The sequence below is a fragment of the Gopherus flavomarginatus genome, chromosome 15 (assembly GCF_025201925.1).
Source record: "Gopherus flavomarginatus isolate rGopFla2 chromosome 15, rGopFla2.mat.asm, whole genome shotgun sequence".
Classification (NCBI taxonomy): domain Eukaryota; kingdom Metazoa; phylum Chordata; order Testudines; family Testudinidae; genus Gopherus; species Gopherus flavomarginatus.
Genome location: NC_066631.1, coordinates 6755463 through 6779800, shown reverse-complemented (window position 1 = coordinate 6779800; position 24338 = coordinate 6755463). Strand labels below are relative to the sequence as shown.

General features: G+C 52.6%; 1 protein-coding gene across 1 annotated transcript; it reads right to left on the bottom strand.

Annotated features, from left to right (window-relative positions):
- Positions 1 to 471: 471 nt before the first annotated feature.
- On the bottom strand, positions 472 to 12400 carry SDSL (serine dehydratase like). The gene is made up of 7 exons (XM_050924427.1): positions 12233 to 12400; positions 11748 to 11787; positions 10403 to 10542; positions 7678 to 7766; positions 5715 to 5942; positions 2374 to 2498; positions 472 to 1557 (listed from the first exon to the last, which is right to left on the bottom strand). The coding sequence occupies exons 1-7, from the start codon at positions 12398 to 12400 to the stop codon at positions 1364 to 1366; spliced, it is 984 nt and encodes a 327-aa protein (XP_050780384.1). The 3' UTR covers positions 472 to 1363.
- Between the last annotated feature and the right edge of the window lie 11938 nt (positions 12401 to 24338).

Here is a 24338-nt window from a genome sequence, read left to right as displayed (position 1 = left end):
TTGCAATTGAAATCAACATATTTGAAAATGTAGAAAAGCATCCAAAATATTTAATAAATTTCAATTTGTAGTCTATTGTTTGTGTGATTTTTTTAATCGCCATTAATTTTTTTGAGTTAATCACATGAGTTAACCGCGATTAATCGACAGCCCTAAAGAAAAGCACAAAATATCATGAGACTGACTATAAAATCATCAGAATGGGCAACACAGTATCTGGAATAGCCAGGCCTGTTTTGCTGGAGGACTCCTTGGATGGTCTCAGAGATGGGTATTTTCAGATCTGACACCTTAGTTGAGCAGGCCAAGATGTTAGATCTTTAACAGAGACTTCCTTTCTCCCTAGTGTGCAGGCAACTGTTGAGTATTCATGAAAATGGTTATGAAGCCAGAAGGGTTTCACAGATTTTTAGCACAAATATTTATTCATCGGAGTGTTTGGCCTTTGAATAGTGCTATGCAGACTCCATCAGTCACTGTCCTTTATTTGCTAGCTAGACAAGTTTCAGTCATCCAACCAGGAAGCAGAAACAACTCTGTTATGACTGGTGACCAATCACAAATAACGAAGAGCTGACAAGAACATTTTGCCCCACTGTCTGAGAATTATTCAGCAACTAAAGCTCTGTGAATAACAGAAATCAGCATCAGCCGTGAACGATTCACACTGAGAAAGATAGGTTAAAACCACAGTGATGGATAGTCACAATCCATAACTTTCCTACCTCCAGTGGGTGCCCTAAAGTACCTTCCCAAATGGCACAGCTCATAGAGTTGCTCAGCTGACTCCTCCTTCATTCCTACCCAGGACACACAGAGCAAGCAGCCACATCCAGCAGTATTAAAGCAGTCAGTGGGGAGCTCAGGATCCAAGAGTAGCTTGGTATTTATTCTATAAACTGCTTTGAATTCCATTAGATTCCACTTACAATAACACAACAATATGATTTATTAGTGTCTGCCTGGGATCCCATGCACCCCTGCCCCGTGAGCTGTCCTGGTGCTTGGGGCAGCAATCTGCAAGGGGCGGCAGTGTGTGTGTGTGTTTTTGCCGCCCCAAGCAGCGTGCCGAATTGCCGCCGGACGGCGGGGAAAGTCCGTGTGCTGTTAGGGTGGCTTGTGCATTTCGCAGTGGCGGCAATTCGGCAGCAGCTCCTATGTTCAGCTGCCCATGGCGGCAATGCAGCAGCAGCTTCTGTCTTCAGACAGAAGACAGAAGCCACTGAACTGCTGCCGCCGCGGAAATGCGCGCGCCGCCCTAACAGCACACAGACTTTCCCTGCCGTCAGTGGCGGCAATTCGGCGCGCTGCTTGGGGCGGCAAAAACAGTAGAGCCAGCCCTGCCTGGGGTTGGCATCCGCTGTCATTTCATGCCCAGCTGGGTTTTCAGGGCCTGGAGCCCAGCCAGTTGGATGCTGCTTCCCCCGCACACGATGACGACAATGGAGTCCAGGCCCGGGTTCAAGTGCCCTTCCCGCTGCAGCTGTTGAACACGACCCGTGTAGAGCAAGGCCAGAGGGGCTCCACAGGCCGGCTGGACCAGCATCCGCTCATCATCTGGGCAATGCCGGCAGGAAGGAGAAAAAAATCACAGAATATCACAATTGGAAGGGACCTCAGGAGGTCATCCAGTCCAACCCCCCGCTGAAAGCAGGACCCATCCCCAGATCCCTAAATGGCCCCTTCAAGGATTGAAGGCTCACAGTGCTGGGTATAGCAGGCCAATGCTCAAAGCACTGAGCTATTCCTCCCCCCCGTAAAGGAGGAACCCCGCTATGCAGTGGCAGTAGGCTGTTATCCTCACAGGGAGATGCCACTAGAGGGGAGAATGACCATAGGCACTAATTGGAGACTAGCCCTTGTGCTTTCAACCTAAGCTGGTAGACTGCACATGTGACATGCTTAATCTGTCCACTAATGTTCAGATTTCCTACCATTACATTGTGCTCCAAGCCAGTTGAGGAAGCCTGTCTCTGCACTTAATTTCTTCAGGCCTATGGCACAAGTCCTTTAGTGGCTGTAGCACAGTTTGGACCCCTCTACTCGGGTGAAACCAAATATCCATTATTAGGATACATTAGGGTCCCAGCTGGGCCGCAATTGCGTGGCACAGCGGTAACTGTAACATAGATGGGTCTGCCAGTGCCTCTGACCCCTGGAGCTGATTTCCCCAGTCCCCGTTTGACAGAAAAACAGTAACTAAACCCACGTTCCTATTCTGCAGAGAATTGGCAGAATCAAGGGTCAACAATTTCCCTATCCAAAAGAGAGAACTCGGAGCACGAAGCACCTCTGACAGGCGTTAGGTGGTGCTGTTGGCTCGCCGTAGTCAGCCAGAGAGCAGCATCAGCACCCAGCATCTGCAGGACTTACCTAGGAACAGCTCTACGGCTTGGACTGCTTCCACATCCTCCACCAGCTGGGAGATGACCTGGCATTCGCTGGCACATTCCAGTGCCCGGGCAGACACCGTCTTGGCTCCTAAGCATTTGGCCACGCTGGGAAATGGATAGCAAAAGAGAGAGCCCCCATTAGCACTCCAAGCTGGGAAATCCAGCCCAGGCCAGGGGAGAAATTCACCCCTTCGTCTCTGCAGCTAGGACTTCGTGGTGGTGCAGGGTTCTAGGCTGGCAGCCCTTGAGGAACGACATTTGACCAGACACAGCACGGGACAGCTGTGAATCCCACCAATGAGCCTCAGCCTTGAGTAAGAGGAAACCATCACAAGGTTACAAGGCAGGAGTTTGGTCTCCAGGGCCCATCCAGTCTTTTGCCTCTCTGCCAGGGTTGCCCCCAAGGTGGTCAAGAGTGTTGCTGGGTTTTGGTGATGTGGAGCCCTGGATTGAGGCCTGCCAACTCATTGCACACAAGGGCCACCAAAGGGTCAACAGATGGAGTAAGAACTTGCAGTCATTACTGACTCAGGCTGGATCTGAACCCAGTGCCCCTAGAGGCGGAAGGAGCTGGAGCTCTGCAATGTTTGCATGCTGCTGCAGACCCAGAGCATGAGCAGCAACCCAATCTATGTCCCACCTATAAAAACCTTTCAATGTGGTGTTCTCCGGAGCTTGTTACAAGTTGCACCCTAGACAGGACCTGACTAGATCACCCTGACTGCAGCAAACCAGAGCACTGTCCACTCATTTCCTCCAGAGCAAAGGGATGGTCACAGGTGGCCTTTGAAGTCCAAGGCTGGGATTCCCGAAGGAGCCGGCAGAGTTGGGCTCTTAGCTATCAAAGGTATTTCCACAGTCTCTCTATTGTAGTGTCCAAGCACCTCATGAGCTTCAATGGATCTGTCTTCACACCAGCCCTGGGCAATACTCTTAGCCCCATTGTCCAGGTGGGGAACTGAGGGACACAGAGGCTAAGAGACTTGCTTGTGGTCATATAAAGTCTGCAGCAAAGGAGGGAACAGACCCTCTATCTCCTCAGACTGAGGCTACACCCAACCACTGACCCAGCCTTCCTCTCCTAACAGGTTCACGCTGTTCTGGAAACCCCAGCCCTTAGAAGGAAGGCTCAGGTGACTAGCTGGCTGGCCAGTTCGATCGGCTCCTCATGGACAAAATTCATGGCAGAGAAACTCTTTCTGGGGCTGTTTCCTGAACTCCCGTATCTCCTTTGCTCATTTCTGCTGAGGACACGGTATTAGCTCCCCAGATCCCTGAGAAAACACCCTGCTCCAAATCTTAGCAGGTTTCTGGCCAGCTCAAAGGCCACACCAGATCCAGAGAGTGAGGAGGTCACTGCAGTGTGAAAGCAGGACTACTCTCACTTCTTATCTACTACTGCTGGTCACTTTTAAAAACCAAGGGAACATTGTGGGTTGTGGTTTTAAGTGCCTATCCTAGCACCTCCCTAAAGTTTTGACGTGTACAACACACTGATCTGTGCACAAGCCAGGGCATATAGTCCAGGGACACCTCTGAGATTCTCTCTTGAAATGAAATGGAATTATCAATAATTAGAGGATTGGGCCAAAAGAAATCTGATGAGGTTCAATGAAGACAAGTGCAGAGTCCTGCACTTAGGACGGAAGAATCCCATGCACTGCTACAGGCTGGGGACCAACTGGCTAAGCAGCAGTTCTGCAGAAAAGGACCTAGGGTTACAGTGGACGAGAAGCTGGATATGAGTCAACAGTGTGCCTTTGTTGCCAAGAAGGCTAATGGCATTTTGGGCTGTTTAAGTAGGGGCATTGCCAGCAGATCGAGGGATGTGATCATTCTCCTCTATTCAACATTGGCGAGGCCTCATCTGGAGTACTGTGTCCAGTTTTGCACCCCACACTACAAAAAGGATGTGAAAAACTTGGAAAGAGTCCAGCAGAGGGCAACAAAAATGATTAGGGGGCTTGAGCACATGACTTATGAGGAGAGGTTGAGGGAACTGGGATTGTTTAGTCTGCAGAAGAGAAGAATGAGGGAGGATTTGATAGCTGCTTTCAACTACCTGAAAGGGGGTTCCAAAGAGGGTGGATCTAGACTGTTCTCAGTGGTGGCAGATGACAGAACAAGGAGTAATGGTCTCAAGTTGCAGTGGGGGAGGTTTAGGTTGGATATTAGGAAAAACTTTTTCACTTGGAGGGTGGTGAAGCACTAGAATGGGTTCCCTAGGGAGGTGGTGGAATCCCCTCCCTTGGAGGTTTTTAAGGTCAGGCTTTACAAAGCCCTGGCTGGGATGATTTAGTTGGGGATTGGTCCTGCTTTGAGGTCCCTTCCAGCCCTGAGATTCTATGATTCTGTGATTCTTAAGTTGGGCCCTGGACAGAGATCGGATCCGTCCTGATTTCTGGCTTTTTCTGTCTTGAACGTAGGTTCCTGGCTGGCTGCTGGCATTCATAAATCAAGGGAGTTCAGGGTGGGACTATCATTCACAGAGGGAGGGTGGGACTAAGGTATCCTCGCATGGCAGGGCTGCCCCAAAGCTGCAGACCCTGGAATCCCAGGATGACTCTCTCCAGCCCCAGGGCAGCCTGCATGGCGGGGCACCGCAGCATCCAGCCAGGCAAGTTGTCAGGGAACCAGGCAGGTTCCCAACGAAACCAGGCCTGTGATTCAGCCAAGCAGGGGTGTGCTGCAGCAGCAGGAAGTGGGGAAAGGAAGCCTGGCCTTGAATTTCCTATTTGAAAGCCAAGCAGAGGATTTCAGCCTCCAGAGCTGTCAGTCCAGCAGCTGATACCAGCTGCAAACTCCCCACAGGAGAGTGAGTGAGGGGCATCGGCCAAGAGGTGCAGGGGAGGGGGAAATAGGAGTGACAGCCCCCCCACCACATTGAGTAAGGGCCACGCCTCTTCTGAAGCACTAGCTCGACTATTATTGGTCTCACATGCTCCCTTCCCCACCCAGCTGCTTGTGTGTCGCATGCGCCTGCATTTCCCTACCCTGTCATTGTAACGAGTTTGTACAGCCCCTAGCGCAACAGCCAAGGCCTCAACATGCTGTTGCAAGGCAATTAAATAATAATAATATCCTCAGATCCCACCTCCCCTGCCAGCACCTGCTCTGAGCCCCTCCCCTCACCCTCTGCAGATCCTCAGCACCACCTCTGAGACCCTCCCCTCCCTGCACCCCCTGCAGATAGTCCCCTCCCCAACGTGCACCCTCTCTCAGCCCCTTCCCTCCCCGCACCCTCCTGCAGATCTCCCTTCCCTGCCCGCACCCCCTGCAGAGCCCCCTTTGCCATCAATTCCCTCCTGTCTCCGCACTCACCTGGTTATCTCCGGCAGGGTGACCAATCTCCCAGCCTTGAGTGCTGCATTGAAGCTGTCAGCTCCTTTGGTTTCCACAGCAATGATGGGTACATCCTGCCAGCCCACATCCTGCAGGCCGGCCACCACTCCAGCTAGCAGCCCTCCACCACCCACCGCCAGGACGATGGCGCCCGGCTTGTGGCCTAGCGAATCCTTCAGCTCCCTGACCATGCTGGCATGGCCTTGCCTGTGGGAACAGGGGTGGGGACAGCAAACCGGCTGTGAGAAACCAACCAACGGGCACTTCGGTGTGACGTGTCCCTGCCGGGCCGGGCTCTGACAATGGGCACACGTCTGGGCACCCCCTAGTCCCAGGCAGACCTAGCTGCAGTTCCCCAGGGAGCTGGCCAGGGCACATGCAGCAGCAAGAATCTTGGAGGTGGCAGAAGTCAGGAGAGGTGAGGAGGGGGCTTGGGACCATGAGAGGAGGGATGGATAGATACACAAGCACAACCCGGGGGAGGTCGAGGAGCTTCCCAAATGTCTCCTCTCCTGAGGCTCCCCCTCAGAGCAATGGCGGGATTTCAGGGCTTAGCCACACCCTGCCTAGCAAGTCTGACATCGGTACAGCGCTGCCTGCCTCCGTCCCGTCGTGCCAGCCTCACGTGGAACATCTGCTCCCCCAGAGGTGTTGGGAACCTCCCGCCTTGGCTTCCTGCTCCTGCCCTCCGCCCACTGGATTGGACAGTATAGGAGATGAGACCACGTGGGGCTGCTGCCCCAGGGTCTGAATCAAGGACAGGGAGACCAGCCTGGCTGCGTATGACCATTAGGAGCATGCCCAGCCCTGCAGGAATGGGCCAGAGCCCAAGGGCACAGGGCACCTGGGCCAGTGACTGAGGCTGGAGGGCCACTCGGACTGGTTGTTTGCGGACAAGGGTGCTGGAGTGATTTTGGGGGGGACTCTCGCCTCCCCGAAGGCTGTCAGAGGGTGTTCGGAACAGGGAAGCCGCCCCCTCCCTTCATTCCCTTGAGCCCCATTCCCCCACACTAGCCCCTCAACTCGAGCTGAAGTTGTGCACCTGCTTCAGCATCTTCCTCAGTCAGGACCTAGCAGGTCACGTTCTCCCATTGCTCTGGGGCAGAGAGACTCTCAGACGACCGGCAGGACAGGCCCAGCTAATTCCCCTTAGAGACACCCAGCTGGTGGCATTCCAAGACAACCCTCCTGACCCGACAGCTGCCCCAGAGAGTGGAGATCTGGTCTAATGAGCAGCTCCTTGCTCTGGAGCTGGGCTGGGACCATGCCTTTGCCAGCTCAGTTGAAAGGGAGGACAAAGGGGCTTGACCCACCCACACTCCCACCACACACAGAGTTCACCGGGAGCAGCTGGAACGTGGAGAACCCAGCAACCTCAGTCAGTTATCTCCCTCCCGCGCCACCTCTTGTGCACCCTGCCTGGCTCCTTGCTCATCTCACCACGCGGATCCCGCCGCAGCCCGAGGCTAGTCAGACTGGGGCCTCTCGGCAGTAACCCCCTGGGGGCTGACAGAGAAACCGTGCAGTGGGAGAGGGGACACACAAGCCCCAAAGGGGCACAGGGCAAATCCTCTGCAGCCTGATTACACTAACAGCACCCCAGCCACGAGCAGGACATTTGCTTTGTAAAAGGAAGAAAGGGGAAGACACAGAGATTGAGGGTGGAGGGTGTCAAGACCCCAAGTGCGGGCCGGGGGGATGGGAGGGAGGATCCTGGCAAGGCCCCAGGTGCGGGCCGGGGGGTATGAGAGGGAGGATCCTGGCGAGGCCCCAGGCGCGGGCCGGGGGGATGAGAGGGAGGATCCCGGAGAGGCCCCAGGCGCGGGCCGGGGGGATGAGAGGGAGGATCCCGGAGAGGCCCCAGGCACGGGCCCCAGGGAGCAGGGGAGGGATGGGTGTGGTGAGGCCCCAGATCTGAAGAGACAAAGCGCCAACCTCTCACCAGATCAAAGGATGGTCGAAGGGATGGATGCTGACCCAGCCTTCGGTCTCCGCTAACGCCAAGGCTTTTGCGTAGGCATCGTCCCAGACCTGCCGACACAATGATGCAGGGAAGGATCCATGACCTGCCTGCCACTGCCAGCTTCAGCCAGCCCTTGATCCCCTGGCTGTCTAGGAACGGCCTGCCCACCGCTTAGACTGCGTGCTCTGTGGGGCAGAGACTGTCTTTCCTTGATATGTATGTGCAGCGCCGAGCACAATGGAGGCTGGCTGGTCAGGGGAGGCTACGCACTAGGTCCTGGTTACCCTCTCCTGGCAGGTTCTGTCCAGTGCAATGGAGTTACACTGATGCAAAACTGGGGGAAGAAGAGAATCTGGCCCAGTGACTTTTAGCGGGTGCCTGTGTGTGTTTGGTCTGGTGCACGGTTATGCCTGTGTGTGTGAGGAGAATGAGGCCTCCAGCTCTGTGAGCACGTTTGTGTGCATGTGCCAGGCCTGGCGTTCAGCCCTGTTCCCTGTGACTTGCACTGGGTTGCGTGCCCACGGGTGAATGAGGCTGGAATTCAGCCTCTTTTGTCACCTCAGTCCAGAGGTAACGGCTGTTTTTCTGAATTTCAATTCTGCTAATAGCCTGTGCCCTCCCCACAACCCAGCCCTAGTGTGTTGCTCACCGGCTGAGTAACTAGCAGGAAGGCTGCAGAGCTGCAGGCTGGAAGGGGAAGCAGCTGCAGGAGAGAGTTGCCGGGCTTCTGTTGGTCCCAACGCCCTGTTATCCAAGGGTGTCAGATCCCCCCCAGGCCATTCAGAGAAATGGAATTCACCCAGATACCTTGTTACTAGCTCCCCATTAGCAATGTGGGGGAAGTGAAACGCCAGGCAGAGTGAAAACAAGGAGGCACTGAGCCAGATGGAGCTATCCCAGAACCCCACTGGTGCCCATCGCTGGTCTCTAGCAGTTTTACTACCCACTGCCATTCTGCAGAGGTTTCCCGGGTCATGTTTTCCCCCATTCCCAGGGCGCAGGCGTGACCGAGGTGGGAATTTTCTGTACTGTTTTTATGAATTATCCATATGACTCTCTCCATCACTTTGGGATTGCTAGGCAGTGAGTGCAGAGGGGTTCAAACGCTGCTGGTGGGCAGAACGGGAGACATGAGGGGTTAGCTCAGGGGTGGGCAAACTTTTTGGCCCGAGGGCCACATCAGGATTGCGAAACTGTGTGGAGGGCCAGGTAGGGAAGGCTGTGCCTCCCCAAACAGCCTGGCCCCCGCCCCCATCCAGCCCCTCCACTTCCTATCCCCTCAGAACCGCTGACTCATCCAATCCCTGCTACTCCTTTGCCCCCTCCTGGGATCCTCCACTCCTAACAGCCCCTGGGCCCCCACCCCCTATCCAACCCCCCTGCTCCCTGTCCCCTGACTGTCCCGACCCCCAACCATACCCCCGACCCCTGACTGCCCCCTCAGAACACCCACCCATCCAATCCCCCCTGCTCCTTGTCCCCTGACTACCCCCTCCTGAGATCCCCTGCCCCTAACAGCCCCTGGGACCCTACCCCCTATCCAACCACCCCGCTCCTTGTCCCTGACTGCCCCTTCCTGGGATCCTCCACCCCTAACTGCCGCTGGGACCCCACCCCCATCCAACTCCCCCTGATTGCCCCAACCTCTATCCACACCCCTACCCCCTGACAGGCCCCCGTGGGACCCAACCCCCTATTCAAACCCCTCCCCGCTCCCTGTCCCCTGACTGCCCCGCCCCATCCAACCGCCCCCTGCTCCCTGTCCCCTCACTGCCCCCTGGAACCCTCTGCCCCTTATCCAACTCCCCGCTCTCTTACCGTGCAGCTCAGAGCAGCAGGAACTTACAGCCATGCTGCCGCGCTCCCCGGCAGAAGCGGCAGGCCAGAGAGCTGGCGGCACAGCGAGCTGAGGCTGCAGGGGAAGGGGGACAGCAGGGGACGGGCTGGGGGCTAGCTGCCCTGACCGGGAGCTCAAGGGCCAGGCAGAACGGTCCCTCAGGACGGATGTGACCCTGGGCCATAGTTTGCCCACCTCTGGGTTAGCGTCACATGGCTCTCTGGGATGATGCGACTAGGTCGCTGAGGACTGGCTAGAACCAACCCAGATCAATGGAGGATCTGGGAAGCCAATGGGAATCCCAACGACTGAACCACTGACGGGTAGCGATGGCAAGGTCCGGCAGGCAGAACATCTGAACTCAGCCTGGACCTGCAGGCTGAGGGCAATGGGCTGAAAGGTGTCAGCTATCTGGGGTAAGATCTGAGCCCACAGACACACAGGAGCTCTCCCCTGGCACTGACAGACAAAGGGACAGAGAGAGAGAAAGAACCAAGATGGTTCCTCCAGCATGGCTGAAGCTTTGCCTCTCCGTGCTAACAGAAGGACTTTTGGATTCTGGAGGCCATGAGACTAAGATATTGTTACCGTGTCTGGGAAAGGCAGTTCCTGCAAATACTCCCTGGGACGGGGCACCCCAAAGGGGCTGATACAAGCCTCCCGTCAGAGTCTGGCTCAGCTGCACTGGCTGCAGGACCCACAGAGAGACAGAGATTGCTGGTGTCTGAAGGCCCAGTTTCAGTGTCATGGACTCCATGGACCTGCCCTGTGGTCCTTGGGGTCTGGCCTGCTACAGCGGTCACTCCCAAGGGACTGGTTACAAGCTGGGGCACAGACCAGACCCTGTGCATCTGTGACAACAAGTACCTTCCCAAAGACCTGCACCTCCGTCCCCTGCTCTTCCATCTTCTGCACTGTGGCCTGGGGGGTGCTCGTTGGCACTATGATGGTGGCAGGGATCCCCAGCTTCTTGGCAGCGTAGACCGTGGCAAAGCCAGCATTCCCCCCTGTAGGGACAAGGAGACAGGGTCAGTGACGAACAGTGGGGAGCTTGGGGACCCCCCAGCGTGTCCATGGAACAATGATCCAGCGGGCTCTAGATTCGGGCCCCACTTGATGAATCAGAAACAGACCCAGGTCTCCACATCTGGGTCCATGCATGGATTCCAAACACACCGCAGATGAGGGCGACTTGGATCCAGGGCTTGAGTCAAGCTCCCCCCTACCATGTAGGGAACCCTAAATCACAGCTTGAGAACCCATGCTGCTCCCTTGACACAAAGATCGCAGCATCAATCGCTGCCCCCTGCTGGCTTCAGGGGCAGAGCTGGAAGTGGGCGTGTGGAGACAGGCACCCCAGGTGAATACAGAAATGCGCAGTGAATGACACCAGCACATTGGTCCAGCCTGCGACAGAATCTGGACCAAGCAATTCAAATAAAAGGGCTCTGATGTGTCAGCCTGGAGTGGGCTCTAATCCCCAGCCCTCTTCAGTGACAGGTACCCACTCTCCCTGGCAGAGATCAGACAGGCAGGCAGGCAGGCAAAGGGAGAATAGGATTATCAGATCTGTTCACCGACACACAGCATAGAATAATCCTCTTTGGGGCTATTTCCCCATGTGGATTTACAGACTCCCCACTCACTGGACTGTGGAATGAGCAAGATCATGCCCGGCACAGTGTTATACGGACCCACCAATACAGGCCAAGCCCCCATACCCCCCCCCAAATATATCCTGCAGTCAGACTGGACTCGAGTGCAGGGAATGTGGTGGCCAGCGCCACTGAGAGGGTGAATGTCCAGCTTTCCACCCTTCAGATGACCAGCCGTTTCTCCTTCCCTCTGTCCTCTCAGACTGGCTGCTCTCTGTTTACTGCTGAGGCTAGAAAGCTGAGTCATGAGACTGCGTCAAGACACAAACATTATGCTCAGAAACGATCTACTGCATCATTTCACACTGCTTCCCTCTCCTTGGGTTCCTGGCTGAGTCCCAAATGTGTCTTCTGGCCTGGATCTGAAAGGCTGGATGCCCTCACCTGGGCCTTGGCAAGGTGAGAGCTGATGTCCCACTTCCCCTATGCTTTAAAGACATCTGCATCGGTACCCCGTGGAACGCCTGGCTCACCTCCCCAGGGATCAGGGGATGGAACAGAACGGCCCTGTCTTGCTAAATATCCCAAGGGAGAAGAATAGTTGGAAGTAAATTTACCTGTTGAACAAACAAAATGTTTGCAGCCCTTCTTGGCGGCCTGAAACCAAAGAGAAAGTAGAGCTCGGAATTCACTTAACTCACTTCTCAGGGCTGGTCCTGTACATCAGCCAACACAGTTTGGTGGGAAAATTAGTAATACAATTACAGCTATAATACTGCAGCGTTTGGACTACACACCCACACCCGAATGCATTCTGTGCCATATACACACAGGCGTCTGCACCACCACATACACCCCCCAATGTATATTGCACCCATACTGCACACACATACACACTAATATTTCCGCACCATTTTGCAAGCCCATACAAGTGTGTTTTGCAACGCGCACCCACGCTAGTGCATTCTGCACACACCAATGCATTTTGCACCACCCTACCCACACATCCTTCTTCTGGGCATACTCACGGCACATGGTGTCAGTCACCAAGCTCCTCCAAACATCACAAGAGCAAGGGCTAAGGTCCCAGTGCTGGGCTCACCTCCTGACAGAAGTAGCCAATCCCCCGAATCTTGAACGAGCCAGTAGGTTGGACATTCTCCAGTTTCATGTAGACCTTGGTGCCTGCAGCCTTGGACAGGGCGGCGCTTTCCAGCACAGGAGTGAGGACGTGGAACCCTCTCCCATCTCTGTCCAGCAGGGCTGCCATTGGTGTCAAAGGGAACACCTGAAGTACACACAAGGCATGTCCCAAGGCAATGAGACAAGGCAAGAGATACCAGAGGCCAAATCCTACTCAGTTAAATCTGGAGCATTTCCACTGATTGGAAGTTAATGGATGGGCCGACAGATATTGTGCTGCCCTAAGCAGGCCTCCACGGGAGGGGGGGTGTCCCCAGGGCTCCACAGAAGAGGAGGGCTGCGCCCAAGGTCTGTGGGGGGCAGTGGCAGGCTTGAGGGCAGGTGGGAACTGCCCCCCGCAGCACGAACTGGCACAGTGGAGCAGGTTGGGACCAGTTTGCTCCACTTCCTGCCACCCGGTGATTGTAGGGCAGGCCCGACCCCACACTCACAGGGTGGCGGGAAGTGGCGTGACCCAGCCACAGCACCCACAGCTCTGCCTCCCTGGCTCCCAGCCATGGGACTTGGGGGTCGGGGGGAACTGCCCCCCAGCACTCACCGACAGCACGGCTGGAAGCCGGCGTGGCACAGTGGAGTGGGCTGGGGCTGGGTCAGTCCAATTCCCGCCACCCGGTGAGTGCAGGGCACCCAACCCCTGCTGCAGTCCCCTGGGACATAGCTCGGGGAAGAGGCAGGTCGGGGGCAGCTTTCCTGGCCAGCTCAGCCGGCCGAGGGAACGGGCTGGCCACTGGAGCAGCACGCAATTGCAAATTGGTACCTCAAATTTCCCAGTGCCCTAAGCAGCTGCATAGTTTGCGTATGAGTAAGGATGGCACTGGAACTACCCTAGATTTGCACTGGCGTAATGAAGGAATCCAGCCTTTCATGCCATGCATGCATAAGGGTGCAGCAAACACCTAAGAGGCCAAAATCTGCTTTCTCTGCCCAGGGAATCAAGTAGGTAGGTGCAAAATGACTAGTAGCAAAATACAAGGGCTTTGTCCTTGCACAGAGGTGTTGTTCCATTCTTCAGAGGGTCCATAGGCGCCGACTCCATGGGTGCTCCGGGGCTCAAGCACCCACAGAAAAAAAAAACAGTGGGTGCTCAGCACCCACCAGCCACAGCTGTTCGGCAGGGCTGCCAATCAGCTGTTTGGCGGCTGCCAGGAGGTGCTTGTGGGAGGGTGGAGACAGTGAGCAGTGGCGGGGGCCTGAGGGAAGGGGGAGGGAAGAGGTGGAGAAAGGGCAGGGCCTTGGAAGAAGGGGTGCAGTGAGGGCAGGGTCTCGGAGCACCCCGAGGGAAAAATAAAAGTCAAGGCCTAAGAGGGGTAGAGTTGCAGGATCTGGCTCCAAGGGTAGGATATGCCTTGCAAGCTATTTGCAAGGACGTCTGAATGGCTGAAATTGGAACATTTTTGCAGTTTATTGCCAAGTTGAAATCTCCCTCTCCCCCTTTTTTTCAAAAACGCCAAGAATGAGCTATTTTGAGTGAAAAGGGGCCTCTGTATTTGAGCCAAATTGCTATCACTGTAATGACAGGGCCTTTGGTAATTTTGCATGGCTTTTGCTGCTAAATTGTTGCTTTCAAAAAAAAAAAAAAAAAAAAAAAGAGACAGCACCAGAAAAACTGATGAAATCAATACATTGTGGAAAATATCATGAACAATCTGCTTGAGAAATTGTCTGCCATTTGCCTAGTAATAAACAGAACCCAGATATTCTTGTTCCAGCAGCAGCAGCTCTTCCCACTTACGCTAAAATTCAAGGAGACTCTCCTTTAACGAAAGCAGTATAGGACATAAGACACACAGTTACGTAATTTTGATATCACGCAGTAGAGGACAGTGGTGACACCTGGACACTAGTCTGCTTATTACAATATAAAATGTAAAATAAAATTCTTCTCTTTGGGGGAAAAAAAGAACATTGAACAATTATTTATTGCAGTTACTGTGGGTAACTGCACTGACATCAATAGTCAATACGCTGTTTCTTGGCTTTCTTTACTCACGTGGGACCAGACATTTGGCTATTATAAATCAGCAGAGATCCATTTACTTCCATGGTGCTTCGCTGATTTACGCCAGCTGAGGATCAGGCCTGCGTTCTTTCCAGATCCGAGCATCCTGCACAGAGCGCGCCCAGCTGCCAGTCTCTCTTCCACTGATACAAACTGCCTTACTACTGGCCAGGGAGATCTCTCCAACGGCTGGGGCAGTTAGGGACTTAAGTATCAGACCCAGTACTTTAGGCTTGCCCCAGAAATCACTCAGCAGATCTCAGAGGGTGGGTGTCGTGGGTTCCCTGCACTAGGCGCTGCTAATCGCAGCTCCTGTGTTCTGTGCAGGGGCGGCTCCAGGCACCAGCACGCCAAGCGCGTGCTTGGGCGGCAAACCAGGAGGGGCGCTCTGCTGGTCGCCACGAGGGCAGCAGGTCTGCTTCCTTTAGCGGCTTGCCTGCAGACGGTCCGCTGGTCCCGCTGCTTTGGCGGACCTCCCGCAGGCATGCCACCAAAGCCACAGGACCAGGGACCTCCTGCAGGCAAGCTGCTGAAGGCAGCCTGCCTGCAGTGCTTGGGGCGGCAAAATGCCTAGAGCCCCCCTGGTCCTGTGCTAGGAGCTATTTCCCAGTGGTCTTGATGTTCAGCCTCGCAAACAACCCTTGGCATGATGGAGACAGGAAGGAACAAACCTAGGGATGACTAAGCGTGGCGAGCTCCCATGGCCGAAGGAAAGGACTGAACCTCTGTGCTCAGTGCAGGTAATAGGAAAAATACATAGCAGCAGCCGCAAGCTGGGAATCCAGCAGCAGCTGGGGATGGAACAAAGTGTCAAACCTCGGAGACAAGTGATAGACGCAACCTGTCAACCATGGGTGCTGCTACAATCTCTGCAATTTCTCCTGGCACATTCCCTATCATCCCCCTTTCATCTGGTTCATAGCTAGCCAGCTGCCTCTCTGTTAGACACTGGGGGCTTGAGGCTCACTTACTCTGTGCCTACTCTGCGGGCAGGAATGGGGGGGTCGGAAGAGATTTTAACCATCTTTGTGACTCCTTTAACCATCCATGTTTCTGGGGGCTCTGCAGGACCCTGTCCAGTCCCTGGTGTAAGTTAGAGCAGCCTCATTGCTGCTCTGATTTAGGATTTGCCCTCTGCAGGAGCAGAGAGTAGTACAGTGCACATCAGCCATGCTCCCTTTTTGTCCCTAACATGCCCTCTATGGCAGGAGCTGGAAGTAGGGTCATTGCAGAGCTCTCATGCTAGTTCCACATCAACCCAGGAGAACCTCTGCACAAGGGGGTGTTTCATTCCTTGCCCCATTACGCTGCCAAGAGGACACTGGGGACATTATTATAACGGAGAGTCGGACCCCAAGCAAGCCCCTCCGATGCACCTTGAGAATCAGAAATCTGTCTGTCTATCTAGCCCGTCACCAGAGTTATCAAACATATTGCTGATGGTGACAGCGCTGCTTCAGAACAGAGCACCAACTCCCCACTTCTCTGTCCCTGCCATTTCCTGAAGATCCTTGGGCCCCAATTCTCGAAGGTATGTAGATGCCTAAATCTCTGTGAGGACCTGGGCCTGTCTGAATCCACGTTGGATCCTTTCTCCAGATCCATTCAGGAACTGCTCTTCATAGTCCCCAGGCAGTTTGCTTCAGAGAGCACACTCATGTGAAAGCTAGAAGATGGCCATTGCTAGCAGGGGCGGCTCCAGGCACCAGCACGCCAAACGCGTGCTTGGGACAGCAAGCCACGGGGGGCGCTCTGCCGGTTGCCGCGAGGGTGGCAGGCAGGTTGCCTTCGGTGGCATGCCTGCGGAGGGTCCGCTGTCCCACGGTTTCGGCAGACCTCCCGCAGGCGTGCCGCCAAATCCGCGGGACCAGGGACCTCCCGCAGGCAAGCCGCCGAAGGCAGCCTGCCTGCCGTGCTTGGGGTGGCAAAATACCTAGAGCCGCCCCTAACTGCTAGCCACACAGCTTCAGCCAACGTCACCCAGGGATCGAGGGCGGCTGCGGTCAGCGTGGCCTTCAGAACTGGGGAATTCTTGAGAGCAGAACCTTTGACCAATCGTCTAAGGCTTGACCCGCCAGAGGGCTGAAGAAAGAGGACAGAGTTCACTCATTCATTTATTATTTACTGACGTGGAGTGTGATCCTGGCACATATGCATGACCTACATGCACCTAGGGAAGTGCCTCAGACTCATCCAAGGGTTAACGGGTATAAACAGATAATCCCAGCCTAAACTGAAAATATTATCTCCCTAAAAGAACAAGGCTGTGTCCTTAGCAAATCCCTTTTGAGTTAGACACCCTCGCCCCTGCATGCAAGGACAGGACTGGCTCCCTGACCTCAACTCTCCCCAGCCCTCTTAGCTATGTCCTTAGCAGTTTTGCCTGTCAGTTGGGTTGCACAGCCACAGGCCTGCCATCTGCTTTATATTTGGAATATTTACCTTGATTCTGGCTGAGATCTCTTGCCTCTTTGACCCAGGCCCGAAAGGCGATGCCCTTCCCAACGCATACAGATGGGGAGGAGCCGGTGATTCCAAACTGCAAATAGCAGAGCAAAGGTTAAGAAATGGAGGCGGGGAAACAGAGTTAATGAGAGTTACATTAAAGAGACCCTGTCATCTTGATGAGCCCGCTTCTGTCCAGACAATGTTTCATGGGCTCTTGTTGCAAACATCACCGAATAAAACAGAACCGGACACGATTACGCTCTATTCTCCGGTCTATTTACTTGGTGTTTTGCATGCTGTCAGTTTCACTGTTTAGTCAGGGGAACATTTTCCAAGGCACCTGAGAGACTGAGCTGCCAAAGCCCCATTGCCACAAGTGATTAGGGACAGGACCAGCACCAAGTGTTTTGCCGCCTCAAGCCAAAAAATTTTCCCTCGCCCGCTTGGCCCCACCCCAACTTCAACCCTTCCCCGCCCCATTGCAACCTCTTCCCCAAATCCCCAGCCCCGCCTCCTTCCCCAGGCGCGCTGCATTTCTCCTCCTACACCTCCCTTCCAGGAGGGAGAAGCAGAGCATCAGCGCGCTCGGGGGAGGAGGCGGAGGGGAGCTGGCGGGGGGGAGCGGTTCCTCTGCCCACCCCAGGGTTACTTCCTATGGCCCTCCCCACATCCCCCACTGCCGCAGCTCACCTGTGCTCTGCCTGCTCCCCTGAGGGCGCCATCACTGCTCCGCTTCTCCCCCCTCCCTCCCAGGCTTGCCGCAAGACAGAGATGCAGAGCAGTGGCGCACTCGGGGGAGCAGGCAGCAGTGGAGTGGAGGTGAGCTGCGGGGGGGAAGTTCCTCTGTCATCCCCCAGGTTTACTTCCTGTGCCCCCGCCGGCACTTCCCACCGCTGCAGCTCACCGCCGCTCAGGGCCGGCTCCCGACTTTTTGCACCCCAAGCAAAAAAAAAAGAAGCCAGAGTGCCGCCCCTTGGAAAGTGCCGCCCCAAGCACATGCTTGGAGTGCTGGTGCCTAGAGCCGGCCCTGGAAGGACCACATATTCCAAGTTATTAGGTGTGTAACCTGGTGTGCCTGGGGCAGCCCTCACTGAAAATGCCAAGGTCAGGGCAGGCTGCGAAAAGGGAAGCAGATTCTCCCAAAACTGGCGGTTAACACGGAAGCTAAACTTACCAACCTGCCACACAAAAAGAAAGAAAGAAAAGAAGAAAAGAAAAAGAAATCACACAGTCCCCTTTCTTGCATTCCAGTTCTCTGGTTCCCAGTCAGCAGCTAGGTCCTGCACGGTGAGAAGTTATTTGATTACAAAGTGCTCTTCTGAACCCCACAGGGCATCAATATTAGGTTGGATCTTACCCAAAATACCAAGCTGCCAGTCAATCGTTTAGGGTCTAAAAAAGAACAAGAAAAAAGTTGTTAAATGATAAAGCACCTAGATACATACAGAGACTACAAAGACCATATAGCAGGTTCTTAGCAGTATTAATGAGTTTGCTGGCTTGAAAGTCTCTCTGGAACACGTCCACAGCTGGGATGGGTCATGCAGTCCTTTGTTCAGAGCTTCAGGTTGTAGAAAAGTTCCTCCAGAAGTAAGAAGCAGGAATGAAGACAAAATGGAGATGATGCAGCCGCCTTTTCATATCCTTTGCCAATGTGGCTTGTACTTCCCATGTCCTCCCAAACACGAACTTCACAGCATATGGCATGGAAAAGCCTTAGAGTTCTGTCCATAGGCCTGCCCCTACATGCCTGGCCTTCTCTCAGTGGGTCTTTGCCACCTGCCGTACTGGGGTTCCACCAGCCAGGGCTCCCTCACCACGTCCTGCTGCCCACACACCCAGCTGCAGAATCACACAGAGTCTGCAATCAGCTCTGTGTAGGAAGACTCAGCTCAGGGATTGCCCTGCACTCAAGTACACACCCTCTCTGGAGCGCAAAGCCAAAATGATATTGTCTTGCGCTGTAAAGAGATCTATACAGCGTCAGCGCGTGAAATCTGCTCCCTCCCTCAATGTGGAGGAAGATACTCACAGCTTTTTACCCTCCCCCCCTTATGAATCGCACAAACTGGGTTTTAGAAAACAAAACAGGTTTATTAACTACAAAGGATAGATTTCAAGTGATTATAAGAGATAGCAACTGATCAAAGCAGATCACTGAGCAAATAAAACAAACCTGCAAACTAAGCTTAATACACTAATTTAACTGGTTAATAGAAGCAAATTCTCACCCTACGTGTTGTTTTATGCAGGTTGCAGAGTTCCCTGAAGGTAAACGGCACTGCTGGCGGCTTAATTCTCCCCAGGGATTCCTTTCACAGGCAAGACCTTTCTCGCCTGGGCTCAGCCCCTACCACCCCCAGCTTAGTTCCTTTGTTTCTTCAGGTGTTTTCATCAGTCTTTCTTCTTGAGTGGGGAAGCAGTGGAGGAGATCCAAGATTATCTCACACCCTGGCCTTAAACAGGAGTTACATATGATGGGAATCCTTTGTTTCCCAGCTTGACGCTCACCCCCTTTCAGTGGAAAAATACCAGATCAAGATGGCTTCCTGTACCAGGTGACATGATCACATGACCCTGCAATGTCAAAGCAGCATCCCAGGAAGCTTCTCAGGAAGGTGGGTGTCACGGAGTGTGGGGGAGTCCGGCCCTGCACCCCTCTTCCAGGGACCCACAGTGACTCTCAGCCAGCCAGTAAAACAGAAGGTTTATTGGACAACAGGAACACAGGTTACAGCAGAGCTTGCAGGCACAGTCAGGACCCCTCCACCGAGTCCTTCTGGGCTTTCAGGGTGCTTGGATCCTAGCTAGGATACCCTGAATTCCGCCCACACAGCCCCAAGCCCAAACTCAAACTGCTTCCCTCCTGCCACTCCCTTCCTTTGTCCCCTTCCCGGGTAAAGGTATTGACCTTTCCCCTCCCTTACCTAGCTTAGGTTACAGGCTCTGGCATCGTCCATCCCCTAAAGTCCTCCCCTGCTCTCTCACTCCCCACACAGACAGTACCTACTGCATCACAGTGGGAAATTAGTATCTTCAAAATCCTATTGTCCTTCCTAATGGCCCATCCAGGCTGATTGTCTACTGTCCGGTGGGTGCTCCCCAGGTGCAAGCACTTTTGTAATTGATACATAGTCCATATTCCTAACTTCAGATACAGAAATGATACATGTATACAAATAGGATAATCATATCCAGTAAATCACAACCTTTCCAATGATACCTCACTTGACCCATCTTGCTTAAAACATCTTAGTCATGCCCTATTCATATCATAACAGTGTTTCTATGAAGAATATGGCGCGTAATGTCACAGGATCAATTGTATAGTTGATGATCCTTGATGGGCCGTCGAACAGGCTAGACAGTGCTGATGCCAATGTGTCTAGAAGTGTCACCTAGAAACACAGCACAAGTTTAGAAATACAGATATACCCTACATATCTGTAACAAAGGTGATCATACTTGGCAAATCATAACATCTTTATAGATACCTTCCGTGGCATATCTAGCATGATTCGTTGCAGTTTTATAATATTGGTACTAATAATATCGAGATGGGTTCCACATATTCCATTCAGTGTCACCAGGTGCCTAAAGATGCAGATAGACACCTACGTGAGTTTTTTTAAAGCATTGAAATCAATGGGAGTTTGGCACCCAGCTGCTTTGGAATATCCACTAGGCACTGATCTGGAGCTTTTAGTGCCTAAATACCTTTAAAAATCTGGCCCTCGGGACTTTCAGGGAGACTTAGGATCCTATAATTGCAAATAATACATTATAAAAACAAATGCCCAAGTCACTTTTGAAAAAAATCATCTCCTAAGTCACTTAGGTGTAGGGTGACCAGACAGCAAGTGTGAAAAATCAGGATGGGGGTAGGGAGTAATAGACGCCTATTAAGAAAAAGACCCAAAAATCGAGACAGTCTCTATAAAATCGGGACATCTGGTCACCCTACTTAGATGCTTTTGAAAAATATCACTCTCAATTTCTCCCCATTTGTGTGGGTCTTTCCTGCAGCAGCAAGGGAAAGGGAAACCACAGAAAAATATGGCTATAAATGCACAATTAGCACAGAGGAAGGGGATGCTTTGGGGGCAGATGTAGCACCAGAAACTACTTTGAACTCATTTTGTGAAATTAACCAGATTTCAGTTTGACACTTCCTCAGCAGCCATGTGTGGTCCATGTAACTGTTCCCCTGCAATCCAAGGGCCACTCCTGATTTTCACAGTCTGGCCTAATTCCTGCAAGCCAGGCTTTGCCAAGAATTTAATAAAACTCTGGGTTTAGTTTGGAGCTTGTGACACTAAGCTAGGATTCATCTTCACAGCATCATGATGCAAAATTGCCATATGAGGAAGCAAACATCCTGGCATCGTGCTGCAGTGACAGACAATTGCAACCGTATTATTTTGCTCCATTGATCAATAGATGGCATTCCCTGTCAGGGCATCACAGTATTTTCCAGTCCTCATGCCACTGCTGCTTTGCCAGGCATGCACCAAACAGCCACGCAGCACCAAAGAATTTCCTCAACAATTCTAGGAACTTTAACTCCTTCACAGCTGGGTCTCCATCCTTCCTGCTGTCCAGCTGTTGTTCTATTAACATACCATGGGACTATTTAGATAGTGGGATGCACTTCCCAATATGTTCAGGAACTCAGCAGGTGCCTCCCATCAGATCTCTCTGGAATGTTTGGCTGCACAGAAATAAACTAAAATCCATAAACGAGTGTGGCACATGTGCATTCATGAGGACAATGAGAGAGCCATGTGTGCAAACCCCACAGGCATGCGTATGCCAGAGAACTTGGTGCACAAAACCTGCATGTGTGTGCACATGCAAAATGCAGGGATGTGCTTGTGCATGCATGCACACATGCAAACTTACATGCAAAAGCTGCACGTAGCCAGGCCAGCTAATATAGGATTGCTCGGCAATATGCACGAGCAAATGCATAATTTGCTGCTGCCACTTAAGGACTGAGTTTTGGAAATTTAGCTCTGAATGCTGCCCAACTACAGGGTCCCTAAATCCACTTGCAGACTCCCAGCTGCTGGCATTCCCAACAATGGGCAAGTTGAGGGCATCAGCTCAACAACCAAAGATGCAGGCCCTGCTCCGCTTTGTGAAGCATGAAAAAAACAAGAGCACCACACAAGCTCAACGCTGCAGCAGGTCTGACCGATAGTTGGAGGGGCAGGTCTGAAGCAGGGAGGGAGGGATCATGTACAGTATAGCCAGGGTCTAGGTGCAGGTTATTTATTTGCACAATAATGCTTCAATCTGCACCATACTCACAAGTGTACTTGGATTCTACAAGAGCTGCATTTTCTAATCAGGCCCAGTGCATCAGGCTGGGTACATCCAGGTTTCCTGAGCTGCAAAGGACGGGAGTGGTAATTATCTTTGCAGCCAGAGTACTCCTGGTTTTGGCCTGTGGCTGTCACATACCTCAAACAGAACGTTGAGATTTTCAGACTGATCAGACATGCACACGAACTGTCCATCTTCTTATAAAGTAAAAGATGCTTGTGCATGTGTGCATACATGTGTGACAGCAGTTGTATGCATGTGCATATATATTACTTGTGCACACATGTGTGCATGTGTATATGTAGGTAGCGCATGTGTGGGCATTCACAGAGTGCAAGCTGCTGGTTGTATGTGTGCATATGCATGAATGAGCCTTTTGTTCATGTGTGTATACATAGATTTATACCATCTTCTGTGTGTGTACATATGCGTGTGCGTAAATTTGTGTGCATGCATATTTACATGACTGTATGTGTTTATGTTTGCAAGCACATGAGGGCCTATATGCCTGTGTATGGACACATATATGTGTGATCATTTGTGCATGGATGAGTATGTGTGTGTGTGTCAGCACATGTATCTTAATATGTGCAAATACATGTGTGTCAGCAGCTGTATTCATGTATGTGTAACAAATCAAGTGTTGTGTAGGGGCTTGTCTACATGGGGAAGTTTTTCCACGGTAACTTTAGTTTACTCAGCATAAACTGCCTCGCAGCCACACACAAAAGTGCTGTTTTCAATTTATCTGGAGTCCTAGCCCGTTTTAATCAATCTGCTTTGAAAGGCAGCATAATGCTATTTCAGAATGGGTTGTATGGGGCTACGGTTCCTGTGAACCCACCCCTATTTTGGATAAACTATACAACCCCCTGCTATCCCATACTGCATTGCTTCACACCTGAAACAGCCTCTCTGAGGGGGCCCTCCTCTGCTCATCTTGACCAGATGTCACCTCCCTGTTTAAATCCTGACATACACCTTTTTGATTCCAGCTCCTGGCTGGTTCACATACCCAGAGTACATTATAGTGACCATGCCCTGTGCTCCTGCCCGGTTACATCTGAACAGGAGTCACCAAAATGCCAAGCTCTACGGTCAGCTACAAGCACAAATGCAGGGATGCACCCTGTACCAGGCCAAAGCCGGGGAGTTGAGGCAGAATTATAAAAACATAAGAGACAAAATGAGACCTCCCAGGATATTTGCTTACTACAGGGAACTGGATTTTTGCCAGGGAGGCCACTACACCCCACTACATCGTGGACAGTTTGGAGGACATCCAGGTGACCATGGGCTCTGAGGAGATCCGCCCCCTGCCCCCAAATAGAATCATAGAGTATCAGGGTTGGAAGGGGCCTCAGGAGGAATCTAGTCCAACCCTCTGCTCAAAGTCAGACCAACCCCAACTAAATCATCCCAGCCAGGGCTTTGTAAAGTCTGACCTTAAAAACCTCTAAGGAAGGAGACTCCACCACCTCCCTAGGGAACCCATTCCAGTGCTTCACCACCCTTCCAGTGAAAAAGTTTTTCTTAATATCCAGCCTAAACCTCCCCCACTGCAACTTGAGACCATTACTCCTTGTTCTGTCATCTGCCACCACTGAGAACAGTCTAGATCCATCCTCTTTGGAACCCCCTTTCAGGTACTTGAAAGCAGCTATCAAATCCCCCCTTATTCTTCTCTTCTGCAGACTAAACAATCCCAGTTCCCTCAGTCTCTCCTCATAAGTCCTGTGCTCCAGCCCCCTAATCATTTTTGTTACCAAAGGTCTCTGTGAGCCACCCAACCCTGAGCCAGGGCCAGTACCAGAGATGGTCCCCAGGTAAAGAGACAGTTGGACAGTGCTGCTGAGGAGGCCTCAGCCAGCAAATATTATATCTTGTATTACAGCTAAGCCTTCCCCCCTGTTTTTTCTAGGGGTTCAAGCCCCATGGCCTCCTGGAGTTGAGGCCAGTGGTTTTATTGCTCACACTTAGCAATTCCTGTGGGAGGAACTCAAAGCACTTTGCAGCCATTAATAAGCGAAGTCTGACAACAACTCCAGTGAGACTCCAGAGTATCATTATCGCCATGTAACAAAAAGGGAAACCGAGGCACCATGCAGTATCGCAACTTGCCTGAGACGGCTCTAGAACTGTAGGGCAGAGCTGGAACCACATTTTCTGGCATCTAGCCCTGCACTTAAACCACAAGACTATTCTCTTTTTGGATATGAGCACCCAAGGT

Coding starts and splice junctions, on each gene's coding strand:
- SDSL (XM_050924427.1), bottom strand. CDS start 12,400: ATGGCAGCCCTGCTGGACAGAGATGGGAGAGGGTTCCACGTCCTCACT. Junction 2,499..5,714: donor ACCCTGCCGGAGATAACCAG/GTGAGTGCGGAG, acceptor TCCATTTCCCAG/CGTGGCCAAATGCTTAGGAG. Junction 1,558..2,373: donor AGCCGTAGAGCTGTTCCTAG/GTAAGTCCTGCA, acceptor GGCATTGCCCAG/ATGATGAGCGGATGCTGGTC.